Below are 24,637 nucleotides of genomic sequence, written 5' to 3'. Positions count from 1 at the left end.
TACAAAAATAGTCCTTAACTAATGACAATCTTCCTTCTTATTTTATCTTTTCTAAACTGACTGTTGACCTCAAACTTTATTCATTAAAGTACACTTCTTGGCTTAACAAGGCACACGAACAGAAAACAAATCCCATCACTATCTCCACAGGCAGATTGCCATGATTGGAAACCAATGCCCAAATGTCATAATTATATATCGAACTTCCAAACCGTTAACGTTGATTAGCTTTGTTTGGTTCATTGGTAATCCGAAGGGAGTGCCACAGATTGTGATTTGCACACAATAAATGCGTATGCCAATTAGTAGAATTATCCTGGTTCATGGCTAAATGCTAAATGCCAAATGCCGGGGAAATATTGAATTTTGTTGGCAATTGTTGGACGGACCTTGGCTTAGTGAGAAGTTAATTTCATTGTTAAACAAACCGCAACCGCAGAGCAAACAATGGAGCGAACCCGGCTGAAGGCAGCAAACAGATGGCCCACGCCGTTTCAACTTTAAACGAACCGGAAATGGGCGAAGGTCCTGTCGGCGAGCCACCGAAAAAGGCATCATTAATCATGAGTAGCTACGACTTGGCCCCGGTTTACTCAGCGCTCCTGGCACGCGCTTAGGTTGCCTTTTTCCTTTTGCGGCATTAAATTTTAATCCCGAAAACACACACCCGACAAGGGGAAAAAAGTCGAGCCCGTCCCACGTCCCACGCCGCACGGTTAATGGCATTTGAAAACTGTGAAAAAAACATGATGGAAATGTGGCCAAAATCCAGTCCCACGGACCGCTGCTCCTTCGTGGCGAAACTTTTGTCCCGCAGTGTTGCACTTTAATCGGAACCGAGTGGCTCCCTGCGGCGGATGGCTACTGGTTGTTGGTTACTGGTGACTGCAGTATCCATGGATACTGGATACGCCTGGCTCGCCTCATGTCACCACTTCTGATCGACAATGACTGGCGGCCATAAGTGCAAAGTGGAGTGTCACATCACGTTTGCAAAATGTCGTCAGCCATATCCGAGTGCATCAAGTAAGAATGTGCAGGAAAAGCCACCTCCACTTTGCAGTATAGTCGTTGGGTCCTTTTTTTGACTTTTTGTATCTAGAGAAACTAACTCGTTCATTTGTTCCTACTGGCAGAAATAAGGGTTTCCTACCCCATAAAGTAACTATATATCTTCTCGATCCGAGCTAACCATGTCCGCTCGTCTTTCCGTCTGTATGAACGCTGATTAGGCACGCAAGTTCTAGAAATTCTTGCGCATTCCAAGTTTATTTCAGCAGAGTGCCACACTCAGCTATGGGATATTGTCGCCCGCCTCTAAACTTTCCAATAATCTTCTCAGACTGGAAATTTTGCATAACTAAGACCGATCCTATTATGCTATAGAATACATTTAAAAATTTTTAAAAACTAATCAGAGAGTGTTCAAACATTCTTATATAAAATAGCCACTTGATGCTGATCAGAAACATATATACTTCACAGGGTCGGAAAATTCTCGTTTACTTTGCTAGAAGCTTCTGACCAGAATTTTAATACCCTTGTTAGAGTTTTAAAATTGTTATGAATACGTAGGTTACATTACTTCCCTATCAAAGAACTTAACCAAGTTGAAATAAAGTTTAACTGAATGAAAACCCGTGTCACAGTTTCCGGTGCGGTCCCCCGAGTTATTTCCGTTTAAGTGGCCAAAGCCAAAGCCAAAGTCAAAGTCAAGAGTTTGCCGCAACAAGCCAGCGCCAAAGAAGCCTTAACAACTATAAATGCGATCACTTACAGCTTGTAATCAATAACTGGAACAGCCAAACACCAACAAGTCAAAAACAAACAACAACAATGGCCACGAGGCGAGCGGTGCCAGGGAAAAGTTTTTGGCTTGGATTTCACACACAGTCCATGAGCAAGTTCAGGTTACTGGCTGCCTTCGCTGCCGGCTTTTCCCCATAAAAAAGTTTTGCCATTACTTTTTGACCAGCTGCACATAACTGTCGCCGTCGCTGTCCCTGTCTCCGGTTCTATTTCAATTCCCGTACCTCCGTATAGCCATACCTCCACCAAGCCCACCCAAAGCACCGCCCACAGTATCTCGCATATCCTATTATTGTTTGCTGTTCGGCCTTGATTCATCGTTCCCGGCTGCTGTCTAATGAAACTCATGTTTTTATTGCATCCAGTATTGATTGATTGATCCAAATGGATTTACTGGGCGGAAAATTGGTCTTTAATAGGGACTAACATTTTTGTAATTGTTGAATTAAATTGTCAAACTTGCTTAAAGCTTAAGATAAACTCTAAAAACAAAGCTCAAGAACAAATTCTTCAAAAAGTTAAGCGTCCCTATCAGAACTTTAACTACAATGCTTATAATCATTGTTCATGATATATAAAAATCTAATAAAAAGGAGTTTAGGGATATATTTTCTTCTATTCAATGTGGACGATAGTCCTCGTAGCGACGAAGTGCACCACAATTGAAAATCTGCTGAAGTGGTCCGATCGTAACGCTTCATTAAAATCGTACAGCTTCCTGTCCACACAGACGTATTGTAATACAGCTAAGAAAATGTATTTATTTAGTGGGTAGTAGAATACATTTTCGTCACAAAATTTGATATCAGAACTTTTGTATTTGAAGGTGCAATCGTCACTAGATTTTTACCTCTTTAAGAAGAATTTTTGTTTGATATAGGTATGGCAAAAAGGGAAATAAAAGATATATTTTGAGTTTGCAACACATGTTTTATTAAAGAAAAATTTAAAAAATCTCTGAGTGACTGGGATTACTTTTGCTGACGCTCGTTGATCAGACCCTTTACCAGGCCCACCAGCAAGTCCAGACCCTCCTGGTTGTTCTTCTGGTAGTAGGGAAGAGCCTGCAGTCGCTTGACCCACTGCACCAGGCGGGGGAATTGGTCCGCCTCGATGGGAGCGAAGGCCTCCGCAGTGGACACCGATGCGATGCAGCTGAGATCGGCGATGGTCAGTTGGTCGCCCGCCAAGTAATCTCCTCCAGCCAGGCAGTGCTCCAATCCATCGTAGGCCTTTTGCAGGTAAGCCACTCGGTCGGCGGGAACCTCTCCCACTCCGAAGTAGATCACAGGCTCCACGATGAATCGGATGCGTGGGAAGAGATGTCCACAGTCGTAGTACAAACGGGCATCAACCAGCCGGCGCTTCTCCGGATCCCGCGGATACAGGGAGTCATTGCCCTCCGGGGCATACTTATCCGCCAAATAGCTGATGATAATGTGAGAATCGCTCACGACAGTGCCATTATCATCGAGCACGGGGATCGTATGCTGGGCATTCAGCTTGAGGAACTCATCGGACTTGTGCTCTCCGGCCTTAACGTTGACAGCACTGGAAGAGATAGCAAAGAGAAAGTGAGAGAGGTCGTTGAAGAACGAGAGAACGGGTGTGAAAACAGTCAAGGGGAGCTTAACCTTTAGTTTGTGTAGCAAATTTTGGGTATAGCTGTCTAAGGTTATTATAATTCTTAAATGTTTTTTTACTTACAAAGGTTTTAAAACTTACTAAAATGCAAAATAAATATGGACACATTGCATATTTCATATTCAATAAATGATAGAAATCTTTAAAATTTAAATTACTAATAATATATTCCCAGGATTTTATTTCTGTGCATTAGTACTTTCTATTTTCATTAACTAAATTAAACTGCACAGTATTAGGCAGTACTATCAAATTATCTACGTGGAATCTTGAATATTGTATTATCAAAGACCACACTTTCTGACAATATTTGAGTATATCTACCCCAGTGACTACGCGGAGGGTTAAAGAAAAGTGTTGTGGCAGAAGAGACCGGTTTACCAGGGAAACCGGCGGAACGGGACAACTCCCCGAAAATCCAACTTCAGATACTTGGTTTTGGTTCACCATTACACACTTTTTAAGAGAACTACATATAAACAAATGTCTTAATAATGCATAAATGATGTCTTAGAATACTAAATTAAAGGTGACCAAACAAAAATCATATTAGGGTATTGGAAAAACAACTTTTCAAGTGGTGGGTTAAGTAAGAGTGTTATCGCGGGATGTCCACTCACCGTAAGTCCAACTCCAGACCCAAGGCAGCGGCCGTCAGCAGAACAGCACGACAGGGTGGACTGCGGGGGGCGTAGTACAGAATGGGTTTGGCCGACATTATTTAAAGAACTAGAATAGATTGGTTAATTACTAATTTGTGTGACAAACGAACCAAAAAAGAAAAACACAAATATTAGATCTCTATACTTTTTTGGTTAACTAAAACGCTACCTGCTCAGCTGGACGTAAAAAAGCAACTAACCAGTTAAAGAGAAACATATAGCGAAGCTTTTACAAAGCTCTTTAAGTTATTTAATTCTCGAAAAAGAGCAATGAATTCGGATCGTATGCTTTTTGAAGCTTAAAAAAGTTCGCTGGCGATCACATTAAATAATGGAGTATACGGTAAGGTGACGAACTCGTCAAATCTCACATGTGACGTCACGTCAAAAATTTCAAATAAATGTAGCCGATTTTTCTTATCGCCTCGTGAATGTGTTTACAATAACATTAGTAAGAAATCGCATAATTTGTTCGTGAGATGTTTGACTAAGGAGGTGGAAAAAATCCTATTCAATTGATAAGTGTTTCAGCAGTGCCAGAGCAAAGATTTGTGGAAACCCAATTCAGGTAAATATGTACATACAAGTATTAATAAGATTAAGAAACAGTTTTTGGTACTTTGTGTGTTGTGGCACTATCATATTTCTAACAGTAGCTGCAGTATCGTGACGAAGATTTTTCAAGCATTTCAGTTGTTTTTGTGAAAAGAAGCATTTAATATTACCAGATATCTTTATATGGTGTAGTTGTTAATGCTTTTCTTAGTTAAATTCAGTTAAATAACACCATGAAATAAAAAATTAAACTATACAATTTTTTTTGGGCTATTTTTTTAGTTATTTCTGTTTTTTTCCACAACCAAAATAATGTTTAAATAAAAATAAATATATTTTAATTGTTTTTGGCGAACTATATATTGAAAAACCTAATTTGTTCAAGTTGTACACAGAACTGAAGTAAACTTTTTTAAAGTGTAAAGTTAAATTCATATAATAACAAACCTTAAACAAAAAAATGTTTTTTGGAAAAGTGACGTTCAAAATCGAATCGCAAAACGCCTCTTCGCTCTATTAAAAAACAATTCGTTTCCATTGGGTAAGTCAAAAATTGGGTCAATAAATACGTATAATTTTTCTAAGACTACCTCAAATTTCTTATTACGTTTGACGTTGAATTACCCAACAGAAACCACATGCTTTTTTATAAGTATATAATTATACTCACTAGTTTTAATAAAAAGAAATCCGGAACATTGCCTTTAAAGCTCCGCTCGACTCAACATCTCAATCGAGAACACTTTTTTGGGCCAGCTCGCACCGAAGAGGTGACTAAATAAGCGGATTCGGGGTTCCCTCTGGCAGCCCTTTTGCAAGGTGAACAAAATTAAATTTTTAAGAGGATTTCGGAATTAGTTAATGGTTCAGGCCATGGGGGTCCCCCATTCAGGGATTCACTTCTCCCGGCTGCAGGAGCTTTTTGTACATAAACTGAATATAATTGGATTTCTGATGCTCGGCGTCAGGCAGATAGAGACATTAATGTGGAATGCAGGGGGACAAAAACGTCGATAATGGTTCGTTTGGCCTTTGCCATCGAACTCGAACTCCGAACTCTAAGTGCGGCGCACGTCGAATGCCTTTAAATATTTGGTCACGGGCGAGGGATGCGACACACCGAAATGAGAAAAATGTTTGCCCAGGTATGCGGGCAGGTGCTTTCCCCATTTTCCGCCCAGCCCCACACCCCCATTTACCAGCTTTCCTGGTTTTTCCCGTTCGAAGACAAATTTGTGAAAGCAATTTACAGTTATTAAAGCTTTTAGTGGGATCAAAAGCAAGCTGGCTGCGTCCTTCGCCCTCCGTAGAGTACAAGGCATTAAATTTAATTTGGTAATTGAATAATTTCTGTGACAAACACGAACTCAGGCTTTGGGCTTCGAAAGTTTTTCGGGTGACTTGGGGGCCACGTGGTGGGAAACTACGGAACTATGTATGTACCGTGGGTCCTGGGAGCATTAACTAATTGATTGCCACTTGACGAGTGACATTTATCTTCATAACTTGGTTTTTTCGCCCCGTTCGGGGTGCTTAATTGAAATCACAACCAGGACTATCTGGCAGATGCTGCCCTATGAGATTAATGGTAATAGGATAGCCAGGACTCGCATGGGGACCAGGACTATAGAGTAACACCCACGCGGTGCCACTGAGTCAGCTGCTGGAGTGCAAAATCCAGTGTTATTAATGATCCTTCGACGCGTGGGAAGGGTTTCCTGGCGTCCAGATATCCTTTCACTGCCTTCCATAAATATTACTTAATTCGCATTCAGCCTTGGCATTTATAACAATTAAATTGTGGGGACTACTCGGCTAATTGTCCCTCTAAAACAAACAATGGACGACTGGCAGTATCCACAGAGTCCTCACTGGAAACTTAAAGACCTAAGTGTATGTGTTCATCTCCGAATCTGATAAGCACCATGAAGATGTCCAAATGCCTGGGATCCTGCAGCTTTTGTCTCGCTTCCCTTCCTCATTGTCTTTCTTCTTTTTATTGGAATTTCGAGCAGCAGATTTTGCGGGACTGAGGTTAGTCCAGGGAGTAGGCATATAAATCGGGGGCCAAATTAAAAGTGACATTCTATTATTCAGATATAGATATGAAACGAGAAAGGCAGACAAGTCAAATGAAGGGCAGACCCCTGAAAAAACACCAAATCGATGACTGTCAGTGACAATGGTTACCATGCAGCCCAAGGAAGAGCAGGATGAGAGGTCCTCGAGTGTCCTTGCAAATCAAGGGCCGCTTTGGTTAGGTTGAGCCTGCCAAATACTTGGAATCCAAATTATGTCTTTGCTTTAGACGGTATTTGGCACGTCAACTTCACACCCAACAATTTATGATTTGCGAACAGTGAGATGGGTATTTTAAATTCCTTAAAGTATATGAATAAATAATAAACTTTTCACAGAATCATCCCAACTTACGGCGTAAGTAATAAAGCAATGATTATTAAAGAGGTCATGGGTTATGTCTTTAAGGTTTAAGCATGCCTTTAAGTCTAAACCTTCGTTCCAAATGAAAAGTCTGTTGTGATATCAACAAAATCCGAACACATTCTTATAAATAATTGTGTATTATCAGATGTTTTATTTAAGAGCAGTAAGTAAAGAAAGAAAGGAATTTGTTAAAGTACTAAATAATCAGTATAAAATTATTTTTGGAATAGTGAGTCCCAAATTACAAATATGATATTCGAGGGATTTTTAAATCCATCAACTACACCTACCTTGTATCCCGTTTTATGGCGTTTAAATGAGGTTTGAATTCGAAGAGCCGTCGTTCAACATTATAAAACGACAGGAAAGCGATTACATGTCGGCCTCGATGACCTTGGCATATGTTTCCAGAGCCGACCCCCTCGTCCATCAATGCCAGTCGACAGGCTCTTTTGACCTTCTGCCCGCTGACACTGTCTGATTCAGGATTCCGTGTTCAGGGTTCAGGACTCAGAACCGCTAAGCTAGTCGATAGCATCTGTTTTTGCATCCCTCGGATGCGACGAGATGCCTGGCGGGCTTAGGACTTTAATTTGCTCGATCCGTCTGCGTTTATCTGGGAAATCCACTTGCAAGTCGCTGAATTTATTGAACTTTATTGAACTGTAAAAACACGGGCATAAATAAAACGGAACACATAAGGGGAAAGAATGGTATGTTGGTAGAGTAAGAGAAAAAGCAACTTCGATTGCAGGATATTACGGAGTGCGGCGAAATCTACATCCCCAATGGATGAATGATATAGGGCCATTTCCCTGGGTTGTGTGGTTGAGTGGGTGGTGGTTGAGTGGGGGGTGGTTGAGTGGGTGGTGGGTGGAGGATTGCGGCCATTCGCGCTTTTACGACCCACCTGAATGAATGGATTTTTAGGGCTTTTCGAATATTTATTTTAATGGAGCTGCTCGCCCGTTGTTGTTGTTCTAAACAAGAGCATTGGGAATTTTATTGGGTTTACTTTTTGCACTCCTGTTTGCGTTGGGCTGAAGCACTCGGAGCTGCTGTTGGCACTTTCTGGCTTGTTGCCATTGATGGATTAGTGCTGTAAGCCAAACAGGTGGTAGGCGGCCACAATCCATGTTTTTTGGCCCTGTTCTCGGACCCCATTTCATTCATTTTCCTAAGCCTTTGGGCCATTCAATGCATCATGGAAGTGACAGGCAGAGATGCTGTATCACTGTTTTATGGCCATACGGACAGATGTGCATACAACAAAAAAAGTATATCAACAGTTGCGGTTGAAATTTGTATTTTTTCTGGCTTTACTTACGGCGCACTTTTTTGCAATCAAAATAATAACAACCAGTTCGCTGGGCTCAGAGAAAATTTAAATTTTTAATTTAAATTACAAATTGCCACATCGTATTGTAACCAACTCAGATCAAATAATATAATGCACTTCCAGGTTCCAAAAGCTAGTATTATTTACAATCCGAAATTACTTTATTTATTTTGTAACAAAAATTATGATATATTCTGTACCCAACACTCTTATGGAAATAAATATTTGAACAAAAATTATTTTTCAAACAATAAACTGTTTCAAAGCAATTTCTCTGACATCACGTCATAAGTATAAAAATAAATCAAAATAAAATGTAAAGCAATTAAACGTGCATTGCTGGCTTGCCATGGAAATAAATCACAATTTAATTGTATTTTCTATAAAACAAAATATTACTTTAAATGTGCGGACAGCGAAATATATCTCTTATGTAGCTTAACCGGAAATGTATCTTCCCCTCTTTAAAGCTTAAGGATTCAGAGAAAAACTAAGCATTATTTCCCCCCCTATAATGCTACTAAACAAATAAGCTTTAGTGTTATAGAGTTATTCTCATTAAATCGAAGTATCTCCATCGCCTCAAACGAATCCAGCATCAAAGCTCATCATCATCCTCTTTTCCATTTGGAATCCGCTTAATCCCATTAGCACTTTCCAAACAATTCAATGCGAAAAGCATTTCAATTGGCAACCGCAGAATTAGAATTTTGTTCGAAGTTTGACAGCAGCTGCTGGCAGTCAGTTAACCAGTTTGCACTTTGGCCAAAATGTGCTGCGGCCGAACTAAAACAAATGTTGGCCAACATCCACAATGTGGGCACGGGTACACAGGTTTTTGCGAGAAACAAAAGCTGAAATATGATTTTAGGACATGGTGCAAAATTGATTTTTCCTTTTTGCGAATGCATTATCTGGGCATTTTATTTTATTGCCTTAAATTTGGGCGATTTAAGTGCCGTGGCGAGTGGAGTGCTCAGATTTATGGCTCGTTAACCAGCTGAAGGTGCCTTGGCCAGCATCTGAGGACCGGAACCTTTTGCCATAAATCCTCCAAAGAAGCCGGGCCACGTGTGGCCCATAGTCTAATGCGTATATGACCAGTAATTAACGAGGCAAATACGTATTAATTGCGTATACGCAACGTGAGCCAGCAGAAGCAGAAAATGCTAATTAAGACGTGGCCAGCGTGCACTTGATAAACCAATTAATTTATGCAACCTCAGCGGGCAGCCAGTGCATTAGCCCAAGGAGCGCAGGACACAATGCGCCGCAGGACCGCCGAACACATCCATTTAATTACAAACAATGGATGGCAGGAGCACATCCTCGCATCCTGCTGTTTACTCGCAAAAGAGCACGCAGCTTGATCCGCGGCAGGCGGTCGGCGGTCGGCTTATTAACTATAGAAATTGATTTTGCCCGGGGACCAGAGAGCAGCCCTTCCAGCGGACCCCGGGGGCTATGCTAATTCCCCGGGGCCCTGACAACCCGTTGGCTGACTAATCGCACTTAATTCGCTGCAGACGGAGCACCCGACACCTGAGCACCATGCTCTATTCTCCAGGCTCCGGCGAAAAACAAAAGTTCGTTGCCCTCCGACTGCGCAGCATCTGCATTTGCAGCCCCGATAATAAAGACCCTTATGTAAATGGCTATGTAAACTCTCGAAAAGGGCAATTCATTACTTTAACTATTTAATTACAGTTGGAGTTCGCCGTGGGTGTCGTTTAATGGGCTGGATCCGTTGAAGCCTCATAAATCCAAGGCGCCTAAGTAGCAAGTTTGGTAAATGTACTAATCAAGGAAAGTAGAATACGGTTACCAATGCCGAGTTATGAAGGAAACCAGAAACATTTCAAAACATAATTATTAAGCTTATTACATTTTTTAAATTTTGATTTTTCCTAAAAGCACATAATATTCTCTTTAAATTTGTAAATATTTTGTATTTTTAAACTGTATCTGAAATACAAATTTACATATTTGTATCTTTCAGATTTCAAACATTTTCAAATAATTTTAATATGATTTTTATTTGGTATATTTTTTTTTTTTTTGTCTTTTTATTTCTTATGATATGACAGTGAGAACCCATTTAAAAAGAATTATAGTACACTCAAATAGATAGAAACTAATCACACAACACTAAATATTACTATTTTTATATAAAATAACATATTAACATATTTGTATCTTTCAGATACCAACAATTTTCAAATAATTTTAGTACGTGTTACATAGTTATGAGAAATTAATGATTTGTCATCCCAAACATTTTTATTTTTTGGGACCCTTGTCTCATAATATAATAGAACGAACCCATTCGCTAAGAATTACCATCAGATAAGTATAAACTAATCGCACAACACTAAATAGTCAGAGGCAGTAAAGAAGCTATAACTATTTCCATTGTTAGCCAGAACGGTTGGCTAGAACGGTCATGAGCAATAACAGAGCTATGCCCGCAATTCTTAAATGGAATTGTCACCTCGTCGGGCGCCAAAGAGGCTCGAAATAATGTTGTGGTATGGGAGTTAGGGGGAGTGGGGTGTTCGGCCTCATCGAGAAACGGAGTGGAAGTGGAACTAGGACCGCAGGCTCCAAAAGCTCACCGCACTTGAAGGCTCCTCCGGATTCTGCCTGGGAACCGAAAATCCGAAAAAGCGAACATCCGAATCTGAATCCGAAATCGAAACGGAAACAAAACCATTCAGCTCTGTGGCAAGGGCAACATGGGGCAACCAAACAAAAAAACACGCTTTCTGGTGGGTGTTGTGTTTATCTTATCGGCCGCCAGATGGCCAAAGGCCAACAATTGTTTACACTCGGCTCGGTCGATATTAATTGGCCGAAAAGTGCCGGTATTTGGTTTGTGGGAAAGTGCACTCATCTTTCGCACGATTAATGGCCAGCGCAACATATTTGGCCATGTTGCCAGGCGGCCGGCAACATGGAAGCCTCCTGCGCCGCGTTTGAGCCACAAGTGTTTCGGCCCACCCCCGGGTTTTGGCCATTTGGTCGAGAAAAACAAAGCAGCAACAGCGCCGAGAGCTTGTGCTCCTTTCCTCGCTTTCCTCGCTCTTTGGCTCTCTGTGCCATTTCCACACCGTTTCTGGGCCGAAAGCTCTCGGCTTTTCCGACCTGCTCCGCCGCTCAGTTCCTCGTCGAAGTTGAAAGCGTTTGGTTGCCGCAGCGGAAAAACGCGAGCCAAGCAGCCAGAGACCCAAAAAAAAATAATATATAAAGAAAAGCTGGGAAAAACTTTGAAAACGGGCGCGCGAACAAGTGAGCAGCGGCAGCAGAATCAGAATCAGCAGCCGAAGTGAAGTGTAAATAAGTGAGATACCCGCACACACACAGATACACACGCACACAGGCGACGGAGTTTGGGCCTTGGTATTAGAGCGGCACGGGGTAGTTGTTTATATTTATATTTATATCCGCCGATTCCAGCTGCCCCTTCCCCATTTTCCGTGCCCCTTTCCCTGGAGCAGGTGCGACATTATCTAAACGGCTCCGTACTTACCAACCTTCATAAACATTCAGCTTCAAATAGGTCCCTTGTTATTGTTAGCTTATGATTACAGGATAAATCTTTATTAAAAGAAATAATCAGTTCTTATTTATTATTTGATGATCGAAAAGTTGTATTCTTTCTCAACCTTACAATACCATGATTTACCTTTGTCAATATAAATAATCCATTGCTATGAATTATTTGTTGACCTAAAAGATGTATTTCTTCGAAGCTTATAGGCCTCTCAATCTTACAATGCAATGTTTATTATTAACAGAACAAAATAAAAGTAACAAGATCAATCATAGGTTTTTCCAGTTCTTAGATAGAAGTTTATGGTTTTTTAGCAAACTTACTTATAACTTATTAACTGAGTATTATAAAGCGTTTTTTGCTTGATTTTGGACTAATTGACTGGATTGACTTAAAACGTAGAAACTTGACTTATTAAAACAAATCCAGTCAGTTAGTCAAAAATTTAGCATTTAAACAGATATATTGAAAATTGATTATAAAGGTGTTCTATAAGGACAGAAATATTTTAGTCTCGGAATAAATGTTAAAGTCTTCTTTCGTAAATATGTTCCTGAGAAGTCCGCCTAATGCACGGTAGATTAACCACCTTTCTCCAAAAGAAGGTGCGCTCTTCCTTCTATTAAGAATATTTTCTAAATGGCAATGCGATTTCCGACGGGTTTCTCGGTTCAGTTCCCCTTTGCATTTATCAATGTCTCCGCTTGGTTCCCTTTGGCTGACTGAGATTGATATGGGAACAATGCAGCCCCACAAAAGGGGCTAAAAAACCAATTAAACCAACCACTCGGAAAGTTGGGCCGGCCAGCAAAGAACCCTTAAAATTGCAGTGAGCAAATTTTAATTGGAAAAACTTGCCTAATTGAAGTTTAATAAACAAAGCGTCTGGGGCTGGGGGTACGGGGGTCCAATGCAAATCCTGTCCGGGACAGCAGCAACTTCGTTCTAATTTTCAATTAAAAGAAGACCGAAAGAGAAAAAGAAATTGTGCCAAGTGCAATGACCACAGCTGGATCCCGGGCCCCAGGACCTGTTCATTGTTCATTGTTGGCTTCCGCCTGGGCGGTTTCCGGGGGCGTTTCCACGGTGCCACGTCCTTCTGTATCTGAGAGCAATTAAAATATGCATAAAATGTAAATGAGAGATGGTCCAACTAAAGTCACAGCCAAAGCCAAAGCCAAACGCCGAGAGTCCTTTCCTTACCCACAACGTTTTGTCTATTGAATTTAAAGCAAGCCAAGCGCAAACCGAAGTGCAAATGAAAAGTGAAAACAAATTGTGAATCAATCAGTTGAGACAAACAATGAAGGATAGCTGGACTCTGCTGGGAATTCCACAGGAGGTAAGAACCGCAAAACCCGCTAATTTGGGCCGCAATTCGGGATCAATAAACGCATTCAGGCCGAAATACTCGAGAGCCCTGTTTATTTGGCCGACGGTAATTAGTTTCTCCCCTTTTTGGCAACGGTCTGCCACCCAGCCTTTCACTTTCCTCCATTGAAACAGCTTGGCAGCCCATGTGGCGTATGCGTAATATTAAGATAATTGAATGGGCCATGACAAACAACGAAAAAAAAGAAAGCGAGAACGAAAATGGAAATGAAAATGTTTCATTTTCCTTTTCTTTTTTTTTCCCCTCCTCTGTCTCCGTCTTTCTGCCATCATAAAGCATTTTCCGGCCTGCCTCGGCATATCCTTTCACTGCTTCCCATGTCGAAAATGGCCAATAAAAATGTTTACGACGCACGCACACACTCAGGTGAATTCTTGGGAAATGTGCCCGAAGAAGCGTTGAATACTTATTAAAAAATTACCCAAACTGAGGCGTACATAAGCATTTATTTGTGTGGCCATGTAGGATTCTTTACGATTCGCCAAGTTCATTATTTCACATTTTCATAAAGAGTTTAATGTCTGATAATTCCCCAGAACCGTCGTGGGTTTCCCGAGCCCCATGTGTGCTCTATTAAATGATATGTCCTGCAGGAGTGGGCCTTTGGCACCATGCTGAGCGGTCGCCCCCTTCTAATTAGAGGCCTGGGCCAGAAGTTGATGAGGGTAAATTGGCAAGTAATTAATCTCCTGTTCATTTAGGAGCAAAACAGAATACCAGAACACCAATGCAAATATACAAATAAAGTTTGCAGTCCACTATTTAAAACCATTAAAGCTAGACCACATTTAAATACAAATAAATATATGACTTTTAATTGAAGATTACTGTTTATAAATCAAAATGAAATAGAATAATTTTCCATCACCACCGCAAATAAATTAAATTTAGTTTGTGTTTATCAGAAGTGTGGTTTATCAAGTTAAAATTAAAATGAAATCTAATAAAATGATGAAAGCTAAAAGATTAAAGTCTATTTCTAACAAAAAATTTAAACTAAATTGAGTTGCCTTGATATCTAACATAAATATATTGATTTGGAACATTTTATTTGGAGTAATAAAAATTTTACTCACGTTCATGAAAAGAAAACCCTTTGATCGAAACATACATTGTTTAGAGCATAAAAGTACTTTGCCCTTCGCCATAAATAAAGAAAAGTACCCAGAAATCAATTTCCTTTTCATATTGATTGCTTTTGGGCCGGTGAAGCAATCAATATAAACAAATAATAGCCAAGTCAAAATGGCAGATAATGTCACAATCAGCAGGAGGAAGACACATTTTTGGTTGAACTAAACTGATTTTCTTCTTAGTTTGATAATCGATTTAACGAGGAGCTTAGAAAACAGTTAGCCAAGTGGCAAAAACATTTTCAGGGAAAAACTTTTCCAGCTCAGGAAAGTGAATTAGCACCATCTCGAAATTGTTTCATTTTCCTCATGGCGTATGCGTAATTTGGTTTTCGCTGATGCTGTCTCTGAGCTCTATATAAACATAAAAACTTGTTTATATTTGCTGCAGAAAATCGTGTGTACACACATCCCAAATTCTGCTCGCTCACATTATTCGAAAGACATAAAACTTGAGAGTGGGAAAAACAATGAATTGCACAAGAACAGCAACAAACAAATGCAGAACGCGTTTGCATGTTTCTTCCCGATTTTAATGGCTCTCAAATTTTATATTTATTGAAACTATAAAATGTTTATGGGCGAGTGCCGTCACCGTTGCACTTGATCCATATCCACGGTAGGGATAATCCAATCTGGGTCACACGAATCCGTGAGTCAATTTTACAGCCAATCCGTGGGTCCGTAAATATATTAATTCTGCTCCAGACTTGGCACCTTTTTATTGCATCCGTTTCGTTCTTTGTTCTGCGAATGGACCGCGAAAGATATTCTGAGTGCTATAGAACACGGTAGTGTAAACATTTCGGAAAGTCCGAACTGCGAATATCTAGTTCAAGTCAATTTTGCTACTTGCCAAAAAAGAAAACGATTTAGACAGAAAGACAAAGAGTTATAAACTGACAAGAACGAATTTGAAAGGCATTGCGAGAATTATGACTAATAATTTAAAAACAATATATAGTTCAGCTTATGCCAGACTACTTCAGTGGGTAGATAAATTATCTCATCCAAACTTTGTGTACCAAATTTAAACGAATTATTTATGCTTTCAGTTCTATCATAAGTTTAATCATCTTTGCTAAGCGGATTAATGATATACTTAAAGCCTTGCAGAAGCAGTTGAATTATGCCAAACAGCGTTACTTTATCGTAAAGTTGAAACGTGTAATGTTATTCCCAGCTAAATTAATCAGCGACCCTGTTATTTTTGTGACCGGTTCAATTAGGTAAAGTGCGGTTTGTTTGTGTTGCTGCTTTCCCTTCGGCAGGTGAAAAAGGTTCTGCGCCAACCCGGCGTATGAGTAATGCGCGTGCAAAACATTTATCTGGCAAACACACTTTAGATGCAAAGTGAGCGCTTAAAACTTTAACCGAAAGTCCTGGGCGCGCCGTCCGCCAAAAGAAGGACAGAGTGCGAGTGTCCTGTCCTTCAGCTGGAAATTCTGACAGGATAACCGACGTGACGGCAGGGTGAAGAGCTATAAATCAGCACTCAAACCACTTAATAAGGACGGCCAATGCTACACCTCCCCCTGGAAATTGCACACACTCGATCCTGGCTTTTACACAATGTTTTTTTTTTCGCGTTCCTCGCATTTTTCCGGGGGTTCCCCCGCGCTTTTCGCCGCCTCGAGGAAAGCGTGAAATGAATTATGGCAACGAAAACAAAGAGAAATATGCGGAGAGCAGCGAAAAGCAGCTGGCAATGGGGAAAAATAACGAATAAGTTGATTGAAATAGAATTATTAACCAATGTCGACAGCAAGCGATGTAAAGAATTTGAAAATATTTGGAATTCTTTTCAATTGTATATGGCTTGCAGTTGCACTTAATTTTTAATTGAAAGATCTGCGAGGGCATTGCCAATTTACACACAACATGGAGAAGACCCACTTGAATACTCATTAAAAACAAGGAATTTAAATTTTTAAGAAAAAACAAAGTAGGATTGTTTTAGTGGGCACAATCGATAGTTTTGGCTATCTATAGTGGATATTATCGTTATTATCGATACTATCGGGAATGTTAGAGAACAAACGAAAAATTACAAAATCAGAAGAAAACTAAAATAGAGTTTAATTGAATATCGATTTTAGAAATTGATTATTATTTTCCCGAGCGATACTATTATTACACAATTCGCAAACTTCAAAACTATCGATAGTATCGATAGTGCTATTGATCGTTTTACCAACCCTAAATGAATGAAGTGAACTATTATTTTCTTAAATGTCTAACTAAGCAACGATAGGTATATAATGGTTGGTTTATGAACTAAAGTCATAGGAATTATCATAATAAATTATTGCAATAATACAAAAAAATAGATTTTAATCTAAAAAAACAATATTTTAAATAAAAGTTCTGACCATTTTTATTAAAAAACACAATTTCAATGGTTTTTTTCTCTGCACATAATGGAGGATCCTTAGTTTTCCGTTGAAATACTCATGGGCGTGGCAACGGAATGTTTTCGTCACGCGTTTTAATTGCCACGCCTGTCTGGCCAGCAGATGTGGGCGGAATGCGGGGGCGTGGCTGGACCGCCTCTTCGCTGTTTTGATTTGGCGCCAGCCAAATATATTCCCCTTTTTCGCGACCGCATCTGTTTAGCATAAAGCAATCGCGAATTAGCCATAATTTGTTCCCAACTTATTCTGTGTGCTGCGCTTATCGCCGTCAAAATAAAAGCTCATTAATGCGGCATTCGGAAGATTTTAAATATTTGCCCAGCGTTTTGTTATTACCATTTTCCAGACGACGTCGACGCTGCGCCACCGCCCCCGCCCCCGACTCCAGCCACGCCCCCTCCACCGTACCCCTTATTTAAATGGTCGTTGTATTATGCATGCCTGTGTGTTTGCATGTGTGTCTGTTTACTTTTGCGGGTGTCTGTGGGTGCCTCGATTTTAATTAAATATGAAATGCGCTCGCCTTCGCCGGTCTCCGCTGGGCACAGCTGGAAATGGATACACAAAAATCAAACAAACAAACTAGCTAATGTTTTACAAAGAACTGCGAATGCCCTACAAAATTATAGAACAAATTAGAAAGTTTAGAAACCCTAAATTCATTAAGTAAATTTGAAAAGTCCAATATAACAAAATAAATAAAAAAAACTTTTTACGACTTAAGTCACCACCAAAAGATATAAGATATTACAATTTTAATAAATAAGTGAAATGTAGACATCTTTCATAAAAAGTATTTTTTTTTTAAATTCACCTTTAAATAATACAAAGCTTGACTTAAAATATTATTTAAATAGTAGGCGAAACGCCCTAATTTAAATAGTCAGGGTCCTAAAAGATCATGTACTTATTTTAAATATATTCATACCCTTTTGCCTATTATTCATAGTTATTCAAAAAAAAATCTTTAAATAATGTTAATAAGTTTCTGCACCATACATACATTGAGAACACATGTATAATGCCAAACAATTTTTAAAAGCGGAGAAAAAAACAATATAAACCCAAAAGAATTTAAATAAATATTATATTTTTCTGAAGACGTATTGCTTAATTTCCAATCCCTATTATTGTTTGTTTTAAAAACCCTTCCAAACAGATACTTTTCAATTAAGCGATTCAGTTAAAAGGCTTGAAAGTGTCACGGCCCCTGGTATTTCACTTCCGTTTCCGTCTTGTTTCCTTTGCCCCAATTTCCGCTGCATCCGTCAACTTAGAACGAAGTGAAAAGTGGAAGCCGGCAAAGGTGCAGGTATGCGAACTTGTCATCGGGGCATTAGTCACTGCCACAGTTGGCGCGCAAGCCCCATTGATTCCATTCGAAGGAAAACTAGCTTCCATTTAAAATAGCTTGTTAACATTTTATGGCAGATCCCAATCAGGCTTAGTCACGCTCTCTGGAACTATTTTCTGGCTTGCTCACATTGTCGATCGGCCAGAGAGCAGCTGGCAATGAGCTTTTGCATAAGTTCTACGGGAATCCGCTTTTAAGGAACCACAAGTTGGGAAAACTTTGGGGGAAACAATCTGCAATAAATAAAGTCCATCAAACATTTTTGTACGTTCTCTGTTTACAATTACTTTATGTGCACACTTAAAAAAATAGTCAATAACTCTGTAAATATTTATAAATGCATTGGAAATTCTGTGTTTTTGTAAAAGGAACAACATCAAATTTATGTAATGGTCTGGAAATGAGGAGAAGTACTGGGAATGCTTCAAATAATTTCGTTTCTTAAAAGAATATTATTAAATATATAATCTTTATGTAATGAACTGAAAATGAGAAGAAAAACTTGGAATCTGTTGAATATTTTGGTATCTTAAAAAATGTTCATAACCTTTGGCTTTTGTTTCCTATACAAGCTTCTTATAGTCGTTCCGGAAATGTCAGGAACAAAGTTCCGAGAAATAATATTTCTTGGTCAAAAACTATAAAAGTTTGTACAAAATGAAGGACTTCCGTGATTTCTGGGCACTTTGCGTGACCAACTGTGTAGAGTGTGAAAACGGAAGGGCAGCTCATAAATAAGAGCTGTTGCATGCGTTTTCGACATGGAATCCATTTGCGGGCCGCTGTCGCCTGGCTGCTGTCCCCAACGCAATCTGCACCACTTGTTTATGGCCGTTTAATGAATGTTGGCACTTGGCGTGCACCAGCCACATCCATGGCAACTGCGATCCGAAGACTGCATCCGCAGCCACGAATACGGCTATGGGTGCAACAATGCCGCTCAAAGAGCCCCGGCAACGAAATGAAACGCAACGAAGCCAAACGAGCCGGGAAAGCCTTGGGAAAAACCCTCCGGTAAAACCAATTTGCTGCTGAGGGGCCGTAGACCGCAGGAGAGGCGTGTTGTGCCCGACTTTCAGGTCAACTTCTGCACTATGCATGCAAATCTGTTTGCGCTACCGTATCCAGTAGGCCACAAAACATCGCAATCACACTCGGAGTTGAGTTTATCATTTTTAAAAGATAGCTTAACCCAAGTTTGACCTTATATACGACCTCTATATGTTAGAGAAAAGTTGTAAAAAACACAAGTTTTACAAGTAATTTGTTTATATTAAATTATTCTAATAACCATAAATAATTTACTAAGGATTTTAAGGACTTTTGTTCCGCATTTAACAATTTCAGTATATTAATTTAATCAAATATGATTTTGTTTTATCTGTTATCCAGCACAATAAGTTATTGTGTGCTTAAATTTAAAAGCATAAAAATAGTTTACAAATGTTTCTAATATATAAACTAACATATTTTGTCCCAAAACGTTATTGGATTTATTCATATTACATAAAATCCCTGAAAAATGTATTTATGTTGTAAATATATTTGGCTAAAATTCCAAAGAATAATTCCTTAACTTACCCGTTTCTTTAAGTGCAGCCATGAGGGCACGAGAATTGACTTTTGCTTGGCAAAAGCTTTTTTAACATTTTATGGGCACTAAGACAAGTGCTGCGACGAGCATTCTTCCTCCTTAAGTTTAACCCTCTTCGGCAAACAGAATAAACAAAGAGTTTAAATGGAAATGAAAATTTAATTTTGTTGGGCGCCAACAAAGTTTCGCCATCTTAATTTGGCTAATGAAAAGCGCAAAATGTTAGCTCGATAGCGCCAGTGTTCACTGTACCGCACAAGTGGAAAAGTGGATAATTGAGTGGCGGATAAAGTTGCTCAGCTTAAAAGGCCACAATTGATGTACGTACCCACAACTCACGAGTTTTCGGTTTTTATATGTATCTGTCCCGGAATTTCAGAGCTGAAAACGTGGCAAATCAATAATTTTGAATTATCCATTCGGCTGGCCCGCTTTTCCCGTTCTGTATGCTGGTGGCCTAATTGGAGCAGATACACATTCCCATGAAAATGATTTGTGATTTGTGATTTCTGCCGATAAGTGGGTGAGTGTTCGTTGGGGATTTGAATCGAAAGGGGGGGTGCAGGCATACACGTAGCACGCATCATTAACTTGAAAGCTGCTTATCATATTTGCTCATTGTACAATTACGCGTGGCATTCCAATGGCAGCAGTTTCCACTCAAAGTCCTGGGAAAATAAAAGCCCAAAATCATGCCCGGAATTTCCCGTTTCGAATGGTAGACAATTCGGTTCCGTTCAAAGAATATGAGCCCTGAATTGTTTCTAACCACATTAGCTATTCAAGGAAAAAAATATTTATGAAGGGGAATTTTTTTAAAACCACTTTTAGAAATTACTTGGTTTATGCATTAATTTTGCAAATTGCTTCAAACATTTATTTAAGTCTTTAAAGCCTGAATGGCACGTAGACTAATGGCTTGGTGTTCTGCATTTTCTGGAAACCACTTTTATAAATTACTTAGACAAGACATTTGCAAGAAATAATTTGTGAACGCCTGTGACATTTCACACCATTAAATCGCAGAGAAAAATAAGTAATAATTTATCAGGTTTTTTAATTTTGTTAAAACATATTATTGTACTGTCTGAGAAATGATAGATGATGGTTTTGTCTTAATATTTTGTCTTAATATAAAGGCGTTACTTTTTTTTAATGCACATCATAAATGCTCCTGTGGAATTGAGTTTGTAGAATTTTCTGCCACCTTCTGCAATAATCTACTACCCTATTAGCATTCAAATCTCTTAGGCAAACAAAGGAGATAATTTTCGTTGAAGTGAGACTTGCTCCCCCTTATTTTATTAGCAACAAAAACGGCTTTAACTCCATCAAAAATAATATTTAACTTGGCTAAATCAGGGTGTTCAGCCATTCACTCAAGGAACAACATCAAATAGTACGAGTGCTCCAGACCCCCCTTCAAAGTACTTGGGACACCTGACACCTGCCACTCTTTTCGAGTTTCCCATCAGTCGCATTGCGAATTCCCCGGGCCTTACATAAAGACCTGCACAGCGGCAAAGTAAATCCTTAAATAATTAAATGCGAAATGGCGGGCAAGGACTTTCACCCCTTTCCCATCCGATTGGAGGCGAAATTCTTTCCATAATAATGTGTAAATAGAATCAAAATTGTTGACTCTGGCTGGGCCAAGTTTGCCGAAATTGAAAGGGGGAAAAAGAGAGCCATTTGGGGAAAACGTTAAGACTACAATAAGTTAACGCACACACAGACACGGGCAATACAGCCGCCGAACAGAAAGACAGACATAAAAAAGAAAATTCATTGACATGAAATTCGGGGAGCATTTTACGTGACAATGCCATGAAATCGAATTTGCCAAGCGACCGGAAATGCGCACAACCGTGTGTGTGTGTGTGTATGTGAGTGTGTTTGAGCGTGAGTCCCGCAGACAGACATACAAAGGGGCGGGGCCAGGGAGGGGGCGTGGCTGCCTCTGCTGTCGACATGTCTTCTGATTTATGCCGCACTTTCCATAAGTTCTTCATGTTTTAGGCCGACTCGCTGCCCTTGATTTGCCTGCGCCCGCCCAATGTATTCAATGTATTCAGCCATGAATTGCGTGAGCTGCCTGAGCAAGCTTATTTACTTTTGGCAGCCAGTGCTGCGGCTTTTATTGGCCAGATCTGGCTGCTTTTAAGCGGGCCCAAACCGGAAACTGTTGCATTTTTTATGGGACCATTGCTCGCTAAGTTATTACGTTTCTTCCAAGGTCACAAAATATATTAAATACGGTCTGTGTTTTCTGTGTGGTTTCTAAAGGCCATGTTAAGCCGTTCTTCGGCATGAGTTTATGAATCTTCAAAAACAACAGAAATTATTAAATCCTTTAAAATGTGAAACCTTTAAACATTACTAAAATTGTACCAATCTGGCTATTTTTAAACAGGCCCAAGCCAAAACTGTTTAATTTTTTTAGGACCAGTGCTCGCTGAGTTATTACACTTCTTTTAAGGTCACAAAATACCATATCTTAATACAGACCATCTGCATTTTGCATATGTTCTTAAAGACTATGTAAAACATTTGTTCGCAGGATTTTGCAGAAACTGCAAACACAAAAAAACAATTTTAGATCCTTTTAAATGCGAAACCTTTAATCATTACAAAAATTTCACAGATGTGGCTACTCTTTAACAGGTTTAATCCGGAAACTGTTGCATTTTTTATGGGTTATGGCCCGCTGAATTATTACCTTTCTTCCAAGGTCACAAAATAAAATATCTTAAATACCTTCCGTATTTTGCTTAAAGGTTATGATAAAAATTAAATGACTGGTTGATTCAATCCTTTAAAGTTTGGAACCTATAATCATGACTGACATCTTTAGACTGACAATGTCATTGTCTTTAAAAATATTTAAAGATCATTTTCCAAATGACGTAGCAGTACTTTTAGCATTTTAGTAAGTACATATGTACATAATAAAGTACATAAGTAAGTGTTTTCAATACCTTAAATATTTTTTTGATAAGATGGATGGTTAAAATTAAAAGCTCAAGTGTTACTGTACATTTCGCCAAGCAAATGTTATCCTTTATAAAGAAAAGTACTACATTATTTCCTAAATATATTGTGTAGTATAGGAGACACTTTTAAAGCAACATTTTCCACTCGAGTCAGCTATATCTTTCGATCCCCAGTTGCCAGCCCTGTTGCCACCTCCAAATGCTAAAGGGCTGAGGGCGGTGGGAGCCAAAGACAAAGGCCCAGAAGAGACGACAAGTGGGCTCCGACTGAAAGACACACTTGGAATTGTTTTTGCATTTCTTTTCCCCGCTCTCCCCTCGCTTTCTCCGGCTCTTTGCTACCTGCTCGGCATAAATAAAATGCGGGCCCGGCAGCAGCTGCTTTTGAACATTGGAAAGTGGGCAATGTGGCGATGACCTTCAGGTAAGCAGAGCACAAAATTGTCAAAGAACAGGGCTGAAAATTAAAAGCCTCGGGCGAATGGAGCACAATTGGTTCTGCCTCGCAAATTGTGGGATTCGAAAAGGGTTCCGAGTCAAGGGCCATCAAAACCCACCGAATTGACTTCATCGAGTGTCGAAAAGGGAATAGAAAAGAGCTCCCTTTGAGGTCCTGGCCATCCAAAACCAGGATGTGCAATCGAATTCCGTTCATAAATCAAGGCTCGATTCATGCAAATAGCTTGCCCAGTGCCTAATGCGTCCGAGCACGTAGCTGATTACAGGAAACTGGCCAGAATCGAGCGATGGCAATTTGGTGGCGATTGGGAGCCCGGGCCACGGTTAAGGTCCAAAATTGCTCAATTTTCACGCTGGACCGGGAACAAAAAATAAGGAAACAGAAGTCAGCCGAATCAATTGTCCTGCGACTAGAATTTGGAAGGGGAAGCTTTCGCCAAATGGCAGCTCATTTTGTATTTATCAAAGGGACTGATGAGGAGGTAGGAAGCAGGAGCCACCTCTGGCCTGATGGCGGCATAAACTTTTATTTCAATGAGAGCCTTGAGAAATTCCACTGAACTCTGGTCGAAACAAGAAAGGAAGTTAACTTCGGCAAGCCGAAGTTTGTATACCCTTGCAGTAATAATAATTAAATTTAATTCCAAATTCTTAAAAATAAAATAAATTAAGTTCCCAATTGTATAAGTAAAGATAAGATATGTCAAAAAACACCGAAGCTATAATTTGTTTCATATTATTTTCCAACCAATTTCCCGATCCTTCCTATGTCAGCTATATGATATAGTCGTCCGATTTTAATAAAATTAAATTTGCAATACAGAACTAATTACAAAATGTTATTTCCAAGCGTAGGAGGTTATATGTTAAAAAACACCAAAGATATAATAAAAAAAAACATTTTTTTCCGATTATTCCTATGGAAGTTATAAGATATAGTTGTCCGATCTGGCTGGTTATGTACTACCTGCAAAAGAAAGAAAAGTTTTGGGAAAGTTTCAGCCCGATAGCCTTAAAACTGAGAGACTAGATTGCGTAGAAACGGACGGACAGACGGACAGCCGGACAGACGGACTTGGCTAGATCGACTCGTCTAGTGATGCTGATCAATAATATATATACTTTATGGGGTCGGAAAACGTCTTCTTCACTGCGTTGCAAACTTCTGACTGAAATCATATTACTAATCATAATACTTTTTTTGTCCAATAATGTCAGTCAATGAATGAATTCATAAATAACAATTTCGTTTCTTGTATACTTTTGCACAAAAAAAAATTTTAACTAAAA

The 24,637-nt window shown here is 39.5% G+C and overlaps 2 protein-coding genes across 13 annotated transcripts in view; one reads left to right on the top strand and one right to left on the bottom strand.

The window, feature by feature from the left end:
* Nucleotides 1-2,746: 2,746 nt before the first annotated feature.
* Nucleotides 2,747-4,311, bottom strand: LOC119550143 (glutathione S-transferase 1). 2 transcript variants are annotated; one of them, XM_037858651.1, is made up of 3 exons: nucleotides 4,285-4,311; nucleotides 4,074-4,182; nucleotides 2,747-3,360 (listed from the first exon to the last, which is right to left on the bottom strand). In XM_037858651.1, the coding sequence occupies exons 2-3, from the start codon at nucleotides 4,169-4,171 to the stop codon at nucleotides 2,781-2,783; spliced, it is 678 nt and encodes a 225-aa protein (XP_037714579.1). In that variant the 5' UTR covers nucleotides 4,172-4,182; nucleotides 4,285-4,311; the 3' UTR covers nucleotides 2,747-2,780. The 2 variants fall into 2 exon arrangements, with proteins under 2 accessions (XP_037714579.1, XP_037714580.1); XM_037858652.1 differs by having other exon boundaries at nucleotides 4,261-4,290.
* A 7,315-nt stretch (nucleotides 4,312-11,626) lies between these two features.
* LOC119549220 (NACHT domain- and WD repeat-containing protein 1) overlaps nucleotides 11,627-24,637 on the top strand; it is a 48,839-nt gene continuing 35,828 nt past the window's right edge. For 7 of the 11 annotated variants that reach the window (XR_005219390.1, XM_037857097.1, XM_037857098.1 and 4 more), the window contains exons 1-2: nucleotides 11,633-11,794; nucleotides 13,240-13,349. The gene's annotated coding sequence lies outside the window, so the exon portion shown is untranslated. Of the gene's footprint in view, nucleotides 11,872-13,213; nucleotides 13,350-24,637 lie in introns of those variants that run through there. The other 4 variants (XM_037857093.1, XM_037857095.1, XM_037857096.1 and 1 more) reach the window with 4 other exon arrangements.

The sequence above is a fragment of the Drosophila subpulchrella genome, chromosome 2R (assembly GCF_014743375.2).
Source record: "Drosophila subpulchrella strain 33 F10 #4 breed RU33 chromosome 2R, RU_Dsub_v1.1 Primary Assembly, whole genome shotgun sequence".
NCBI classification, from domain to species: Eukaryota; Metazoa; Arthropoda; class Insecta; order Diptera; family Drosophilidae; genus Drosophila; species Drosophila subpulchrella.
Note: the sequence above shows the minus strand (reverse complement) of the source record. Positions and strands in the feature narration are given on the sequence as shown.

Excerpts from the sequence above, each read along its gene's own strand:
- LOC119550143 (XM_037858651.1), bottom strand. The coding sequence starts at position 4,171 with ATGTCGGCCAAACCCATTCTGTACTACGCCCCCCGCAGTCCACCCTGT. Across the intron at positions 3,361-4,073 it reads GGTCTGGAGTTGGACTTACG|TGCTGTCAACGTTAAGGCCG; the intron begins GTGAGTGGACAT and ends TATCTCTTCCAG.